Source organism: Sinocyclocheilus grahami, unplaced genomic scaffold, assembly GCF_001515645.1.
Source record: "Sinocyclocheilus grahami isolate Dianchi unplaced genomic scaffold, SAMN03320097.WGS_v1.1 scaffold2639.1, whole genome shotgun sequence".
Lineage (NCBI taxonomy): Eukaryota > Metazoa > Chordata > Actinopteri > Cypriniformes > Cyprinidae > Sinocyclocheilus > Sinocyclocheilus grahami.
This window is the reverse complement of record NW_015507818.1, coordinates 50,408-69,228: the sequence shown is the minus strand read 5'-3', so window position 1 is coordinate 69,228 and position 18,821 is coordinate 50,408. Positions and strand designations below refer to the sequence as shown.

The window sequence follows — 18,821 nt, the reverse complement described above, 5'->3', positions numbered from 1 at the left end:
ACTATGTGGGAAGATTTGCATAACGCTGCCCAAATGTTCACGCAAAGAAAGAAGGCGTAACTTTGATTCTCGCTGTAGTATTGTTGCTGCCGCCGCCATGTCGTGAAGGCGCTGTGTGCTTCGTTGTGAAAGCGAAACTACTTTGTTTGGTCTTCCAAAAGAGGACACGACTAGAAATCAGTGGTTAAGTTGTATTTACAACACTGTTCCAGAACACTTCAACCCAAAGTTCTGACTCACGGACTGTAAGTACGTTTTTATGTTTAAAGAGTTTTAATATTTTATATATTTAAAGCGAGTTTTTTGGGCAGTGTAGAGTAGTACTTGTTGTTTGTCATTTCTCCGATCACAAATGCAGACATGCTTTTATGTTTACGCGGCGCGATGCAACGCGTAAAAAGACAGTATAAGTCATTATAATCAGTAATTATGTCCCCACTGGATGCAACAAATGCCTCGTTTATAATGGGTTTTAATGTTTTTGAATCGTCACTCCGGGACACGGCATCATCACAGTATGGTGAGGGGCGTAACATTTTCGTCACACGCTTGAGGTATTCAGCCAATCACAACACACTGGATAGCTGGCCAATCAGAGCACACCTCGCTTTTCAGAAAGGCGGGGCATAGTGGAGAAACAATAATGTACAGTATGTGGAAAATAATGTTTTTTGAACCTTAGACCGCATAAACACATTTCATTACACCAAATACACAAAATAATGTTCTTTTTAGCAACATCATATGACCCCTTTAAAGGGATAGTTCACCCAAAAATTTAAATTTCCCCATGATTCATGCTCGCAAATTTAGTAGGGTTTACTAACCCTAACCCTAACCCTCAAGTCATCCTAGGTGTATATGACTTTCTTCTTTCAGACGAGTCCAATTGGAGTTATATTAAAAAATGTCCTGGCTCTTCCAAGCTTTATAATTGCAGTGAATGGGTGTTATTTTTCACTAGTCTAATAGAAGTCCAATAAAGTGCATCCATCCAACATAAAAAGTAAAGGCCTGCTAAAGCAAATCCATGCGTTTTTGTAAGAAAAATATCCATATTTTAAACTTTATAAACAGTAATCTCTAGCTTCCACTGCTGTTTATCAGACTGTGAGGTCATTATGTGTTTATTTATTTGGGTGAAATAAATTTGACAACTTATAAATGCACTGAGCCGATTCACACACTTATGAGTCATAAGATTTGGTTCATTTCAGTGAACCACAAACACCGGAGCTGTTACAGAATCAATTCGACTCAGATTGAATCCTGAATTATTAGTTTAGTCAAATACGACGTGAATTGAACCAATGTTGTGCATGGTAGAATTAATGTAAACAAAGAGTGTAACTTTGTCTTTTCTTTTCACACATTCACACGTTTAATTAATAGATTACAGTCTGATTGCAGCAATAAACCATCATCAATAATCTTTCAGCTTCACTCTGAACTGCTGGGAGAATTGAAGAATTGATCGTTTTACAGTGCTTTGCTATTTGCCGTTATTTTCAGTTTCCAAAAATTGACTATTTATTGCAAGTGATGTTCTGTAGTATCAAATTAAAAAATCTTCCGAATGTACCATCTTTTAAAAAATGTGGTTCTAAATAATTTTGCTGAATTGCATCTCTTTGTTCTGGCAGCTGAACAGAAAGGGTGAATGAAAACAAACCATTATAAGCTACATGAACTGTGGGGTATATTATTTTAATACCTTAAACTACTGTGTATAAAATCCAACAATACAGTGTTTTTCATGTGTAGCACAGTTTATTTAAATAATTATATTTGTGTGCATTACAAGAGTTACAGCTTCCACACATATATCATCAATGTAGAAAGGTAAGAAAGGATAATAGGATATAAAATAAGGTTTTATTTTATATATATATATATATATATATATTTGTATGGAAATATAAGTTAAAAGCAAAAATGTACTATTTAGAAGAATGCATTTTTATAAAATATAAAAGGTTGTTATTAATTAGTTAATTTATTATAAAACAAGATTAATTATTTTAATAATGGTGTGAAACTGCTCAGTAGGTGGCGGTAATACGCTAATAAGGAGAAGGGGCGTGGCTCTGCGCATGTGGGCGGGGCTTGTGACGATGGCCCCGCCCATCGTGCCTGAGGAAGTTTGTCCCTCTGCCGCTTCCGTTTACGCTGATAGCAGCAGGCAGCAGGGGCAGCAGCAGTAAAGATGGAGAGAGACTCTACGGTCCGCAGAACCAGAGCCCAGCAGAAGCAGCAGAAGCAGCAGAAGCAGCAGAAGCAATCATTATATTATGAGGAGGCGGCCGCGCTGAACGGGCTCCGGAGCCGCAAACACAAGCCGGAAGTGAGCGCTGGGCTGCTGGGCGAGAGTTCCGCCGTGCTGCTGCTGCTCGGGTTCGTGTGTTTGCTGTGGCTTCTGGTTCTGCTCTCACTGCAGCAGCTCATCATCAGCAGCCCGGGACTCTTCAACGCGCTCAGGGCCAGGTACACTTTACCTGTTAACTACAGTAATACCATGGTAAATCAGCATAATGCCATGGTATAAAGTACTGTAGTGTTTTATAATATCTGTCCTTTGTTTATGATAGACTTTTAAAAATGTAGACATTTTATTTTTTATCATAAAATAAGGTAATTCTATTTTTAATGTGTAATAGATAGAAACAAAACACTCAAGTGATTTGTTTACATTTACTCTACTGTTATTGTTACCCTGGTTACTGCTGACAGTTAACTGATACAATGTATCACTGTATTACTATGACAACAGTAACTCTGATTTATTGGATTAACTGTGGCTTTATGATTTATGCATAGAAATATGCATTAACTTTAACACGTTAATATGGTTTTGATAACACAAAAACATTTTACAATCATTTGAGGGGTTTATTTTCAGTGTAACTATGAATATTTTTGCCGTACAGCAAACACAACGAAGTTATGAGCATGAAGGTTAAATCTTTTAAGTAAAAAAGTTGAGCTAATTAAATCTCGTTTTAAGCATGAACTTAATCAAATGCTATCTAATTTAATGAGTTGTATGTTTAAAACAAGACACCATTTTTTTTAAAGTGACTTATGATTATCAATATATGTTTATCTTTCAATCAATAATATTGGCTACACTTATAAGAAATATTTATCAATAAGTTTTCAATTTAATAATATGAGGATTAAAACGTCATTAATATATGTCTGTTTGGATTTGATTAAACAGAGGAACATAGTAAAAATATTATAATATATAAAATAAACATAAATAATAATCATTAAAAAAAAATCATTATATTATAAATAAATCACACACACATATATATATATATATATAAAATTGAGGTGATAACGAGTATTATTTTTGCATATACTGAATGAATGATATGTTGGTATTAAATGAAATTTCATGATTTTATTGTGAGCATTTCATTCGTGCATTTAAAATAGAATAGAATAATCTTTATTGTCATTATACACCGGTACAAATAAACTATATTTGGCTGCTTCGCTGCAATTAAATAACAGAACTCATTGAGAACAAAACTCATAATCTATAGACAGGTAAATAAATAAATAAACAATAACATAGAATACAGAATAGTTGTAAAGTGGTGTTCTGTTGTGATGTGTGTGTATCAGGAAGCATTTGGAGCGGATCACGAGCGTCGGGCCGCGGACCGTCGGAAGTCCAGAGAACGAGATCTCGACGGTGAACTACCTGCTGGATCAGATCGAGCAGATCCGGACTGAGAGCCAGACCGGTCCTCACTCCATCACCGTGGACGTCCAGCGGCCCACTGGATCCTTCAGCATCGACTTTCTGGGCGGCTTCACCAGCTACTACGACCGCGTGACCAACATCGCGGTCAAACTAGAGCCCAAAACTACGGCGCAGCACTTCATGCTCGCAAACTGCCACTTTGACTCGGTGGCAAACAGTCTGGGTACGTGTTTACAACGTTTAATCAACGCTTCACAAATGAACCGAGAACGTTTGTTGTTTCATAGCTCAAGAAACCTTGAGTTTTTATGATTTAATGAAGTTCGTCTCAGATGTTTCTCCCTTAATTTAGCTTTCTGAGCGGGTGAGACTTAATAGAGTTCTCGGTTACGTCTCATTTAAGTTTCAACGTTGATACAATGTCAACTTTGTGTTCCAATTTTATGAAAGTTTCTTTCAGTAAAAATGATGAAGCTTGATTAAGTGAAGGATAATAAAAGATAAAATAAGTCGCTCTTTCATAACCTACGAGACTCGAATGAGACATAATTGAGAACCACATTAAATATTTACTTTTGTCTCAAATTTTTCTCCTGAAAAACTGCACTGAAGATCATAAAGGGAAAGAGATAACTTAATAAAATGTTATTGCTCAGAAGTCGCTCTTTCATAATTTGTAAGACCTAAATGAGACATAATTGAGAACCACGTTCACCTTTGTCTCAGATGTTTCTCCTAAAAACCTGGACTGACAATCATGAAGCTTTAATGGAAAGAGTTAATTCACTAAAATGTTTTTGCTCAGAAGTTGCTCTTTCATAACGTGAGTCCGAAATGAGACTTAAATGAGAACCACAAAGCATTTAACTTTGTCTCAGATGTTTCTGTGTATTGAAAATAATGAAGCTTCATGAAGGCAAAGAGTTGACTCAGTAAAATGTTATTGCTCAGAAGTTGCTCTTATGAGACTTAAACGAGACATAATTGAGAATCACATTAGGTATTTACCTTTGTCTCAGATATGTCTTATAAAAACCTGCACTGAAAATCAGTGTCACAAAAGCAGAGAGTTGACTAAATAGATTGTTTTTGCTCAGAAGTTGCTCTTTTATAACTTATGAGTCTTAAATGAGACTTAAACGAGAATCACAAAGGATTTAACTTTCTCTTAGATGTTTCTCCTAAAACAACCCGCAATGAAAATCATGAAGCTTCATGAAGTCAGAGAGTTAACTCAGTAAAATGTTATTGCTCAGAAGTTGCTCTTTTATAACTTATGAGTCTTAAATGAGACTTAAACGAGAATCACAAAGGATTTAACTTTCTCTTAGATGTTTCTCCTAAAAAACCCGCAATGAAAATCATGAAGCTTCATGAAGTCAGAGAGTTAACTCAGTAAAATTTTATTGCTCAGAAGTTGCTCTTATGAGACTTAAACGAGACATAATTGAGAATCACGTACCTTTGTCTCAGACGTTCCTCCTTACGTAGGTCTCTAGTTGTCGAATAAGAGCTATAAAATGAATGTGGAGCAGCTGAGATCGTTTGATGAGAAATGTTTGAGTTCATATTGAGCAGAATCTGAGCACAGTTTGAGACATTGTTGAAACACGTGAGATTACTAGGGTCTTCTTCTCAGTAGAAACATCTGAGATGCAGGAGACTCTCTGTTTGCTCTGTTTAATCTCAATTCTGTCTTGGAGAAGTAACTGAGATATTAAAGAGATCTCATGTGTGACCGGGTTTCTAGAACAGACTGTTCTTGGACTCATCATTTTTGGAGAAACTTCTTGACTTGATGTCTTCTGAGGAAATCCATATTTCTTCGTCGGCGTCCTTCGTCTCTGTTTATTTGTTGTGTTTGCTGTTGTTCAGAGTGACAGTGATCAGATCGAGCAGTTTAAGGTTTCGTTGTGTTCGGTGTCGGTGTTCTTTGACTCGTGTCTCATGTCTTTCTCATTTTTCACTGTGTTTGTACCTGATGTTGGTTGTATATGGATTGATATGTCTTATAAAAACCTGCACTGAAAATCAGTGTCACAAAAGCAGAGAGTTGACTAAATAGATTGTTTTTGCTCAGAAGTTGCTCTTTTATAACTTATGAGTCTTAAATGAGACCTAAACGAGAATCTTAAAGGATTTAACTTTCTCTTAGATGTTTCTCCTAAAACAACCCGCAATGAAAATCATGAAGCTTCATGAAGTCAGAGAGTTAACTCAGTAAAATGTTATTGCTCAGAAGTTGCTCTTATGAGACTTAAACGAGACATAATTGAGAATCACGTACCTTTGTCTCAGACGTTCCTCCTTACGTAGGTCTCTAGTTGTCGAATAAGAGCTATAAAATGAATGTGGAGCAGCTGAGATCGTTTGATGAGAAATGTTTGAGTTCATATTGAGCAGAATCTGAGCACAGTTTGAGACATTGTTGAAACACGTGAGATTACTAGGGTCTTCTTCTCAGTAGAAACATCTGAGATGCAGGAGACTCTCTGTTTGCTCTGTTTAATCTCAATTCTGTCTTGGAGAAGTAACTGAGATATTAAAGAGATCTCATGTGTGACCGGGTTTCTAGAACAGACTGTTCTTGGACTCATCATTTTTGGAGAAACTTCTTGACTTGATGTCTTCTGAGGAAATCCATATTTCTTCGTCGGCGTCCTTCGTCTCTGTTTATTTGTTGTGTTTGCTGTTGTTCAGAGTGACAGTGATCAGATCGAGCAGTTTAAGGTTTCGTTGTGTTCGGTGTCGGTGTTCTTTGACTCGTGTCTCATGTCTTTCTCATTTTTCACTGTGTTTGTACCTGATGTTGGTTGTATATGGATGGGCACATTACATTATTTGCATTATTTAATCTCTATTACTAATGCACTAGTGATATCAGTGCTGTTCATTCCGCTGTCACCTTTGTCCTAAAATCCTGATCCTTAGAAATCCAGGAAGTGAAACTGAACACAGACGGCTTGTGTGTGTGTATTTGCATGCTGGGATCAGTTTGCCTTGAACTTCATTCCTGCTTTCAACCACAAACACCAACCACAGCACAGCAAACCTCACTGACTGTATTTGACTGTAATAATTCTCATGAGAGTCTCAGTCTGGTTAAAAGACCTGCTGCTGATGATGAAAAAGTCACATGAGTGTTTAATTAAGTGACTGTAAGTGATTCAGGCTTGCGTCTAACAGAAGCGTTGTAGTTCTGTCATGCTTGGACTGATTATATTGGCCGTTTATGATTTAGGTTTGAGTTAGGGCTGCATTTGATCGATGGGATAGTTGTTCCAGGATTTAATTGTGTTGTATTTTACATACACAGATGCATCAGTATATGCTTTTTATGCATCTTGTCTCTCTCTGTGTCTGTGTCTCTCTGTGTCTGTGTGTCTCTGTGTCTGTGTGTGTGTGTGTGTGTGTGTGTGTGTCTCTGTGTCTGTGTCTCTCTGTGTGTGTGTGTGTGTGTGTGTAGCAAACCTCACTGACTGTATTTGACTGTAATAATTCTCATGAGAGTCTCAGTCTGGTTAAAAGACCTGCTGCTGATGATGAAAAAGTCACATGAGTGTTTAATTAAGTGACTGTAAGTGATTCAGGCTTGCGTCTAACAGAAGCGTTGTAGTTCTGTCATGCTTGGACTGATTATATTGGCCGTTTATGATTTAGGTTTGAGTTAGGGCTGCATTTGATCGATGGGATAGTTGTTCCAGGATTTAATTGTGTTGTATTTTACATACACAGATGCATCAGTATATGCTTTTTATGCATCTTGCATATTAATGGTTTTATATATTTATACATTTAATTGTGTTTCGAGATGTGTGTGCATGCCTAACACTAGTGTGTGAGTAATAACTGAAGATGCTGTGTGATTAATAAACACCTGTGTGTGTGTGTCTCTGTGTGTGTCTCTCTCTCTGTGTGTGTGTGTGTATCTGTGTGTGTCTCTCTCTGTGTGTGTGTGTGTGTCTCTGTGTGTGTGTGTGTGTGTGTGTGTGTGTCTCTCTCTGTGTCTGTGTCTCTGTTTGTGTGTCTCTGTGTGTGTGTGTGTGTGTGTGTGTGTGTTTCCTCATGTATTGGATGAGAGGTCTGTGATCATCGTGGCTTCTGCTGTCTGTAATATAGACTGAACTGAAGCCACATGAGGTCAGATGCTGAGCAAACCTCACCATCTAGATTTAGCTCTGGAGCTGTTCTCTGAACTCTGAAGATGGAAAAACGGACTCAAGCGTCCCGGCCGGTGTTTTGACAGACAGGTGTGTTTCCGTCCCTGCAGGTGCGAGAGCTACAGACGCGTCTCCAGAGCATTCAGCCCGGTGCTCCGTCGAGTCCTGGGCGTCTGACGCCGGCGGGACGTCCCATTAACCCCAGCACCGGAGAACTCAGCACCAGCAGCAGCAGCAACGACATCCCCATCGCCAAAGTACTTCATAGCTCTTTGCTCTTTTCTTTTTGTTTTGTTATTTTAGTACAAGTTAGTACAAACTAAATGAAAATGAAAGATGGTGACTTGGCAACTAGCTGAAATTCTGTGTGTGTGTGTGTGTGTGTCTGTGTCTGTGTTTCAGGAGCCAGTGATGACGCCGTCAGCTGCTCGGTGATGTTGGAGGTTTTACATTCTCTGGCGAATCTCCCCACGCCGCTCAAACACGGCATCATCTTCCTGTTTAACGGAGCCGAGGAGAACATCCTTCAGGTGAGAGGTCACGGCAACTGCTGACCTCTGACCTCAGTGAGGGTCAGACTGCCATTCTTACTGTGTGTTTGCTGCATGAGTAATGCCGGACTGATGTTTGCATGTTCAACAGTGTTATTTTACTGTTGTTGAGATATTGTTAAAGTTTTTAATCGAATTTTGAATTAATTTTAATTTTTGATATATTTTGATTTTAGTTAAAAGTTTTAGTTTTTTTGCACAATTTATTATTATTATTATTATTTAAAAATGTCTATATAGCTTTTATTAATTTGATCGTAGTTTTAGTTATTTTAGTACATCAGGTTAAACCTAAATGAAAATTCGAAATGTTGCCTTGGCAACTAGCTAAAATAAATATTTTATTTTAGTTAGTTTTATTTAAAGTAATTAAAGTTCTTTCTTTATAGTTTTAGTTAACTGTAATATCCCTGGTTCAGTGTCACACACAGATGCATATAAACATTGAGTTTCTGATTCCGTATGTCTCTCTCAGGCCAGTCACGGCTTCATTACCCAGCATCCCTGGGCTCAGCAGGTGCGAGCGTTTGTGAACCTGGAGGCGGCAGGAGCAGGAGGGAAAGAGCTGGTGTTTCAGACAGGTGTGTATCTGAGCTCAACACCTGAGGGCCTTGGCAACTAGCTAAAATAAATATTTTATTTTAGTTAGTTTTATTTAAAGTAATTAAAGTTCTTTCTTTATAGTTTTAGTTAACTGTAATATCCCTGGTTCAGTGTCACACACAGATGCATATAAACATTGAGTTTCTGATTCCGTATGTCTCTCTCAGGCCAGTCACGGCTTCATTACCCAGCATCCCTGGGCTCAGCAGGTGCGAGCGTTTGTGAACCTGGAGGCGGCAGGAGTGGGCGGGAAAGAGGTGGTGTTTCAGACAGGTAAACACTCATTGCACCTGTGTGTGTCAGAGCTCAACACCTGCAGCACATCCATACATCTTCATGGTTGCTAGGCAGAATAAGTCCCAGGATTAAAGGGCCTGTTCACCGTCTCCTGTCATCATTTACTCACCCACCAGCAGTTCTCCACCACTTTCTCAAGCCATATTAAGTCATCTGTAAACCTCAAGTGATTTGAAAAATAAAAGACAAGAATTAAAATCAACTGAAACAACTAAAAATGCACATAATGTGAAGTTAATTGGGACATTTTTTCCCAGTCATCTAAAGTTCATCCCCTCAGAAACTGTATTTTTGTCTTTGAATAGCCAGGATTCACACTGTCCCGGAAAACCTGGGTATATGAATAATCCTCGTTTTAAACATGAGATTTCTAGCCATGCAATCAATAAAATCTTAAAACTCAATGTGTTTTTTTTTTCTTCATAATGAATATTAATTTTTCTAGTTATGGCAAGCTCTGAATATTTTTGGGGTAAAAACAAATGCAATTAAAAAAAAATTATTTAAAAAAATCTGAATCTTTTAACCTTATCCAGTAAATCAGGAATGGCTGGAAAAGTCATACAGATTCATTGGATAAAGGACTTTGGAAAACATCCAGCTCCTAATACTTCTGGAGTTCTGAAACTCTAAATATAATTATTTGAGTTACTTATTTGAATCTATGGACACTCCTGATTTCTGTAAATTAATCTGTTGTTACAGCCAATGAACTGGAAATATATAATATAATATGGAAATATATACCTTGGTCAAAAATGTCGAAAGCTGCTGATCTAAACCCGGATGTGTTTATCCGATTCTGTTTACATTGACTTTCATTATGTGGAAAAGAGGAGCATGAACATTCTGCTAAGCGTCTAGATGTGAGTGTGAGTGAATGATTGTGTCTCAGGTCCGGAGAACCCGTGGCTGGTCCAGGCGTACGTACGAGCCGCTGTCCATCCGTTTGCATCAGTGGTCGGTCAGGAGGTTTTCCAGAGCGGCGTCATTCCGTCAGATACAGACTTCCGCATCTACAGGGACTTCGGCAAAATTCCTGGTACGAGATTCACATATTCATCTGCACTGGGGATGCTTTTAAGTCAAATCATATGTAAATAATAAATATAAAACATTACATTTTAAATAATATTTTTATAAATATAATTTAATAATAGTAATATTTATTATTATTATTATGCAATTGCTATTTCTGACTATTACTGAATATTAATTGTCCTTTGAACCATTTATGTCAGTGTGTGAAGTGTTAGTCCTCTGGGTCTCGTTGTGCAGGGATTGATCTGGCGTTTATAGAGAACGGGTTCATCTATCACACTAAATATGACACTCCGGAGCGGATCCACACCGACTCCATCCAGAGAGCAGGTGAGACACACGCTATTCCTGAAATACATGGACGAAAACATCTGATCCGGAGAAAGAGAGAATGAAGATCTCAGCGGCTGTTCCGTTAAAGCCGCTCTAGATGCTGAGTGAGAGAAAATCAGAGACGAGACGAGCTGCGTCTCTCTCATTACACACACACACACACACACTCTCACACACACTCACACACACACTCACACACACACTCACACACACACTCACACACACACACACACACTCACACTCACACTTACACACACACACTCACACACACACTCACACACACACTCACACACACACACACACACTCACACTCACACTTACACACACACACTCACACACACACACACTCTCACACACACACAGTTTGGTCAGCTATCCTTGTGGGGACTCTCCACAGGCGTAATGGTTTTGTCTCTCACACTCACACACAGACACACACACACACACACTCGCACACACGCACACTCACACTCTCACACACACTCACTCACACACACACACACACACAGACACACACACATTCTCGCACACTCTCACACACACACACTCTCACACACACACTCTCACACACACACTCTCACACACACACTCTCACACACACACTCTCACACACACACTCTCACACACACACTCTCACACACACACTCTCACACACACACTCTCACACACACACTCTCACACACACACTCTCACACACACACTCTCACACACACACTCTCACACACACACTCTCACACACACACTCTCACACACACACTCTCACACACACACTCTCACACACACACTCTCACACACACACTCTCACACACACACTCTCACACACACACTCTCACACACACACACACACACACACACACTCTCTCACGCACACACACACACACACACACAATCTCTCATGCGCACACACACACAAACACATTCTCACACACACACACACACGTACTCTCTCTCTCACACACTCACACACACACACACACACACACACACACACACACTAGATTTAACAGACTGTAAAGGTTTAAATTTTAAACCCTCTGCTGGAGAACAATAGCAGCTGTGTGTTTGAGCACCTAAACCTCTGTCATCAGGACAGATGCACGTTCTTTTGGTGTGTTTTATAAATATATATATATATATGTATATATATATATATATATACATATATACAGAATTTTTGGCTTTAAAACTAATTTATAATATTATTTAAATGATATGATTTAGTGTTTAAATAAATAAATATGTTTTAAACAATGCAATGATTTGAAATATCAGCAGCAAAGGCTATTTTCTTGGCAAACCAATTGTAGAATTAAAGTAATACTTCTAATAATAGTAAAATAATCAAATATTTAATAAATAATCATATACAAAACTTCAACAATATTTTTCACAAATATAATTTAAAAAAAAATATCAGTCATATATTCACAGTACAGATTCATATTGATTCTATATCTGTCTGCAGGTGACAACATCCTGTCTGTGCTCAAACACCTGGTGATGTCAGATGAGCTGGCGGACTCGTCAGCGTATCGTCATGGTAACATGGTGTTCTTTGATCTGTTGGGCGTTACCGTGGTTGCGTATCCCGCACGCGTCGGCACCATCATCAACTACATGGCTGCCGTCGCCACGGTGATCTACCTGGGCAAGAAGTGCAGGTTAACTAGCAATGCAGGTAAGTGCTGGGGAACGTGATGACATAACGGTTTATATTCATATTTATTATCACTGAATGGTTTTATTCAGAAATTTCGTTGATGGGTATTTTTTTTTATATTTCTAGATTTTTTTTTATTAGATTTGTATATGAAGTATTGTATATCATTTAAATGTTTATTTATTAAATTTTTAGTCTTATGATTATTTTAATTTCTCCTTTGCTACTGATATGCTGTTAAATAAATAAATTGTTTTTATTTTAACACCAAATCATATAATTATTAAAAAAATATATAAATAAATGTATTTATGTATTCATTTATTTTAATGCCAAATCATTGCATTATTTAAAAAAAATAAATATAAATGATTTATCTATTTATTTTAACACCAAATCAAAGCATTATTTAAATGAAAAATGAAAAATAATTAATTTCTTTATTTTAACACCAAATCATAGCAGTATTTAAATTAAAAATAATTAATTTTAACAAAGCACAGCATTATTTGAATAAAATAAATTAATTTGTTTTTATAGCAATTCATAGCATTATTTAAACACACCACATTTATTTAAATAAAATAAATAAATGAATGCATTTAAATAATTATTAAAATAATAGCATTATTTAATTAAATGAAATTATTCATTTTTTACATTTATATTAATGCCAAATTATTCATTAAAATTATTCTAATTATATCAAGCATTATTTAAATGAAAAATACATTATTTATTATTTTATTCAATATCTATATCGAATTTAAAATGTATTCAAATTCACGTGTAATAACCCATGTGATCCCTGATAACTGAGTTTGTTTAGTTAAAGCCAATTCTGTGTCAAATGCTACAGGTACAAACAGGAATCATCACTTTGTAATGTGAGTAATGAACAATATAAAATAGGAGTAACTGAAGTCAACAGCTTGATATTATGAATTAGAATATAGAGCACATTTATCGCTGGTCTTGCGTGTTCTGAGGCGTGCGCTGGTCTCTGTCCCGCGGCAGGCGGCCGCTACATGCGTGATCTGGCGTGTGCGGCGTGTGTGGCTGTGTTGAGCTGGTTCGTGGCTCTGCTGACGGTTCTGATCGTGGCTCTGCTGGTCACGCTCGCGGGGCGCTCCATGTTCTGGTACAGTCACTTCTACGTCGCCGTCTGTCTGTACGGATCCGCCGCCGTCGGCAAGATCCTGCTGATCCACACGCTGGCCAAGAACCTGTACTACGGGGTGAGTCCACACCTCACATTCACCCACCGCAGAAACACTCTTCTGTCCCACACTAACCTCAGCTGATGTGACAAACCCAGCGACTAGTTCCTCCTCGTCTGCGATCTGATGTCAACCGAGCACACTGTGATATTTACATCAATTGATGTGCTCTTAAAATACATTTTTTACTATGTTATCACTGATAACTGATATGAATCTGAATGAATGAATGAATGATGCATTTATATAGCGCTTAATTATGTATTGCTGTACACCCAAAGCGCTTTACAATCATGTGGGTGGGGATCTGAATCATTAGAATAAAATCTGATAGAATAGAATCTGATCATTATTTAAATAAAAAGAATCAATCAATACATTATTTATTTATTTAACACCAAATTAAATGATAATTAATACCACACTTATTTAACATCAGTCAAATTCAATTTTAAATAATACAAGAATATTTTTTACATTTTTTATATCTAAAATATTTATTAATTAATGCCAAATTTATTTATTTACTTCACATTGATACCATTATTTAAATAAATAGTTTAATACAATTATTAAATCAAATTAAATAAATTATATTAAAATTCATTATTTTATTTATATTTTAAATATTCAATCGTTAAAATACATTTGTAATAAATTACAGGTAACTGATATGATGGCTAATATTAAGACTCTGTTCATTATATATATTTTTTCTTTTATTTTTTATTTTTTAAATAAAGCTACTGATATGTTGTAAAAAAATGTATTATATATATATATATATTTTTTTTTACAACATATCAGTAGCTTTATTTAAATAATAATAAAAGCATTAATTAATTCCAAATCATTTGCATTATTTAAATACATTTTTAAAATATATATTTACTTAAATAGTCAATAAAATACATTTACATGCATATAATACATTCATATTATCACCGATAACTGATATGCTCACTAATATTATGAATCTGTTCAATTAAAACCAATTAAGCGCACTAATCCAGTGACTAGTCTCTTGTAAAAAAGAGTTTGTTTCCTGTTGAAGTAATGTACGCTTGAGCACACTGTAGTAATAATAATAATTTGATATATTGAGTCATATTAATGTATTCTATTAATGGAGTTTTAACTCCTTTTTTGAATTTAGAGTTTGTTTGAGTTTTTTTTTTTATCAGATAAACTTCAGATTTGTTTATTTTTTGTTTCTTATTTTGCTAACAACAACATCTTGTCATGAAACACAAACAAACAAACAAAAAATCATAACATTTAAAAAAAAAAAATTTACACCAAATCATAGCATTATTTAAATGAAAAAATATTTAATTTTATTAGTTTAGTTGTATAGTTTACTTTATTTTATTTATATTTCACTTTTTCATTTTTAATTCTATTTATTTTATTTTTGTCTGGGTCATGTTTCAACACTAAATCTAAAAAGTATTAAATTATGTTTTGCATTAAGAAAATGAAGCCTACCTTTTACATTGTGACATTATTTTTATGACGTTTTACCCCAAATTCTCATGATTCTCATTTCATTTTAATTATTTATTTATTTTATAATTCTCATTGTTTCGATGAGAAATCGAGATACAATGATTAATTAATTAAAAATTTTTTTTTCAAATATTATTTAATATACTCTTGGTTTGTTTTTGTAATTCTTATTCGATCTGATTCTTATTAATGAAATGCCTTAATTTAATATTGCAAAAATAAATCAATCATGATATTTTAAATAAAGAAATTTTATTTTATTTATTTACTCATTCATTCAAAATCAGTATCATTATTTAAATAAAAAATGATTTATAAAAGCAATTATTTACTATAAAAAAATATAAATATATTAATTTATATATTTTTATTTATAAAAAACAAAATCAAAAATAAAATACATATTTTAATTTATTTAAAATGATCGATTTCTAAATGACATTGTGACGTTTTCAGTGTTTGTAAGGACTAGTTACTGAATGTCCAGCTCTTGTGCCTCAAGCCTCAAGTTTGACCTCCTCACTGTTTCCACTCATTACGGTCATGTGAGGGTCTTTACCTAACGACTAATTCATCAGACGCTTAAAGTCCCAGAGTTCACAGCTACGTCTCAATAACATGACCGATGGAAATAATGTTTTTCATTCATTTGGTTCTTTATGAGTGTAGAAGTGCAGAAGTGTGTGTTTGAGATGCTGGAACTGTTCATCATTTCTTTTGAAGGCTTTTACGATTACGTTTAAGCTTTTATAGTCCTGCAGTTTAATGTGAACTTTCTCCTTGCTAATATGAGCTTGTGAAAACTGCATATATATATATATATATACTATAATGTTTTAATATCACGAAAACAATCTGTGTGTTGGTTCATGCTGTTGTGATTTTGCAATATTACGTTATTTGTCAAACATTGAAGCTCTGTTCTCGTGGGTTTGTATAGTTACACTTTAATGTCAAGATTAGTTATTAGAATATATTCAGGTCACACGATATTAACGGTTCGTTTCCTCATTCTGTGATGTTTGATGAATTTCTCATAACAGGTTTATTATTATCACTGTTCAAAATGTTTTTGTAAGAAGTCTCTTCTGCTTAACAAGGCTGCATTTATTTGATCAAAATACAGTAGAAATTGTGAAATATTATTACAATTTAAAATATCTCTTTTCTATGTGAATATATGTTAAACTGTAATTTATTCCTATGATGCAAAGCTGAATTTTCAGCATCATTACTCCTGATGATCTTCAGAAATCATTCTAATATGCTGATTTGCTGCTCAAGAAACATTTCTGGTTATTATCAATGTTGAAAACAGTCGTGCTGCACAATATTTCTGTGGAAACTGTGATGCATTTTATTTTTCAGGATTCTTTGGTGAATAGAAACAGAGTTTATTTGAAATAGAAATCTTTTGTAACATTATAAATGTCTTCACTCTCACTTTTGATCAATTGAATGCATCCTTGATGAATACCGGGTGTGTCCTTCACATTTGTGCAGCTCTACTGAATTATGATTATTCTGCTCATTTTCTTATGAAGCTGCTGTAATGAATGAATGTTACTGAACATCTTCTAAAGTCCAGATTCAAGCACAGCATAAACAAACACACCACTTATTTGCAGTTCTTATCAATTAAGAGATTACATGGAATATTTGTACATTTTAAAGTTAATTTGTAACACAATTTGACATGATTTTTTCACATTTTTTAAAACACATTTTTACTTTTACTAGTTTTTATGCTCCTCCGGTATGTTTGAGTCATATTAATGTATTCTATTAATGGAGTTTTAACTCCTTTTTTGAATTTAGAGTTTGTTTGAGTTTTTTTTTAATCAGATAAACTTCAGATTTGTTTATTTTTTGTTTCTTATTTTGCTAACAACAACATCTTGTCATGAAATACAAACAAAAAAATCATAACATTTTTAAATAAAAAATTATTTAACACCAAATCTTAGCATTATTTAAATATGAAATATTTATTTAACACCAAATCATAGCATTATTTAAATAAAAATGAAATAAAATGCATTTATTTAGTTTATTGTAACACCAAATAGCAGCATTATTTAAATAGAAATTAAATGTACTAAATTTTATTCATTTATTTTATTGCCAAATCAGCATTATTTAAATGAAAAAATATTTAATTTTATTAGTTTAGTTGTATAGTTTAGTTTAGTTTATTTATATTTCACTTTTTCATTTTTAATTCTATTTATTTTGTTTTTGTCTGGGTCATGTTTCAACACTAAATCTAAATCTAAAAAGTATTAAATTATATTTTGCATTAAGAAAATGAAGCCTACCTTTTACATTGTGACATTACTCCAAATTCTCGAGAAATTTCATTTAAATATTTTCATTTATTTTATTTATGATTCTCATTGTTTCGATGAGAAATTGAGATACAATGATTCATTTATTATTATAAAAAAATTTTTTTTCAAATATTATTTCATTTACTTTTGGTTTGTTTTTGTAGTTCTTATTCATTCTGATTCTTATTAATGAAATACCTTCATTTAATATTGCAAATATAAATAAATCATGATATTTTAAATAAAGTATTTAATTTAATTTTTAATTTAATTTAATTTTATTTTATTTTATTTTATTGAGGTCTCCGTGTCTCTCTGTCTGTCAGGGTGTGAGCGGCGTGGATCTGTCGGAGCGCTTCTTTGACGTCAGTCTGCTGTTGTGGTGTTGTGCGCTGCTCTTCCTCACTCAGCGCGGCTTGTGTTCGGCGTATGTGCCCATGATGATGGTCGTCTTCCCTCTCGCCAGCAAACTGCTGCTCACAAAACACTTCAGAGCCAGAGGTCAGACAAACCGCAGCATTACTTTGGACATTCTTCCACATTTGAGTGTCCCATCGCAGTAGTTCAGTCCACGACTAGAAGTACTCACACACACACACACACACACACAGCGAAGTGGAGCGTCTCTGCAGTACTCCGTCCTGTACCTGACGGGTCTCGCCGTGCCGTACGTCCACATCATGTTCCTCATCTGGGTGGTGTTTGAGATCTTCACACCCATCCTGGGCCGCAGCGGAACCGAGATCCCGCCAGACATCGTCCTGGCATCACTCATTACCCTGGCAACCGTCATTCTGTCTTCATATTTTGTGAGTCACACAGACTAACTGTAAACAACTCTAATTCAGAAATGTAAAAAAAAAAAAAAATCTGATTCAAAAATTCAGTTTCAAAAATTCTAACTCTGATTCCGAAATCTGATTCAAAAATTAAAATTCTGAAACTTAAATTCAAAAACTCAGATTCAGAAATTCTTTTTTTTTTTGCATTTTTGAACACAATAAAACAATCCGAACTTGATTTAAACGATTGACAGTAACAAATCTGACCTAATATAACACTTAACAACGACAGTCAGAGATATGACAGTATGACATATGAAAATGACATTTAACCATTGCCACCCCCCTCCCAAAAATGAATAAATAAAAACCAAATATAATATATTCATATTTAGGGTTTAGACACCGAGACATCTTAGACTTTACATACACTGTTAAGGAGACCGAGCATATTTGACATTATACTTATCTCTTTATACCATTTTCAGATTCAGAAATTCTAATAAAAAAATTCAAATTCTAAATAAAACAAGCAGAGATTAAATTATTTTATTCTGCCATAAGCTTCCTTATACCCCCTCCCCTCTCTCTCAGTGAGAGAGAATCTCTCTGTCTCT

General features: G+C 34.9%; 1 protein-coding gene across 3 annotated transcripts in view; it reads left to right on the top strand.

The window, feature by feature from the left end:
• Window positions 1–2,149: 2,149 nt before the first annotated feature.
• Window positions 2,150–18,821, top strand: part of LOC107575436 (endoplasmic reticulum metallopeptidase 1) — a 27,373-nt gene continuing 10,701 nt past the window's right edge. For all 3 annotated transcript variants that reach the window (XM_016261813.1, XM_016261814.1, XM_016261812.1), the window contains exons 1-10: window positions 2,150–2,484; window positions 3,637–3,941; window positions 8,281–8,408; window positions 8,905–9,010; window positions 10,225–10,371; window positions 10,608–10,700; window positions 12,169–12,381; window positions 13,381–13,601; window positions 17,749–17,923; window positions 18,041–18,231. In XM_016261813.1, the coding sequence (XP_016117299.1) occupies window positions 2,207–2,484; window positions 3,637–3,941; window positions 8,281–8,408; window positions 8,905–9,010; window positions 10,225–10,371; window positions 10,608–10,700; window positions 12,169–12,381; window positions 13,381–13,601; window positions 17,749–17,923; window positions 18,041–18,231 (1,857 nt within the window). In that variant the 5' untranslated portion in view covers window positions 2,150–2,206. The remainder of the gene's footprint in view (window positions 2,485–3,636; window positions 3,942–8,280; window positions 8,409–8,904; window positions 9,011–10,224; window positions 10,372–10,607; window positions 10,701–12,168; window positions 12,382–13,380; window positions 13,602–17,748; window positions 17,924–18,040; window positions 18,232–18,821) is intronic.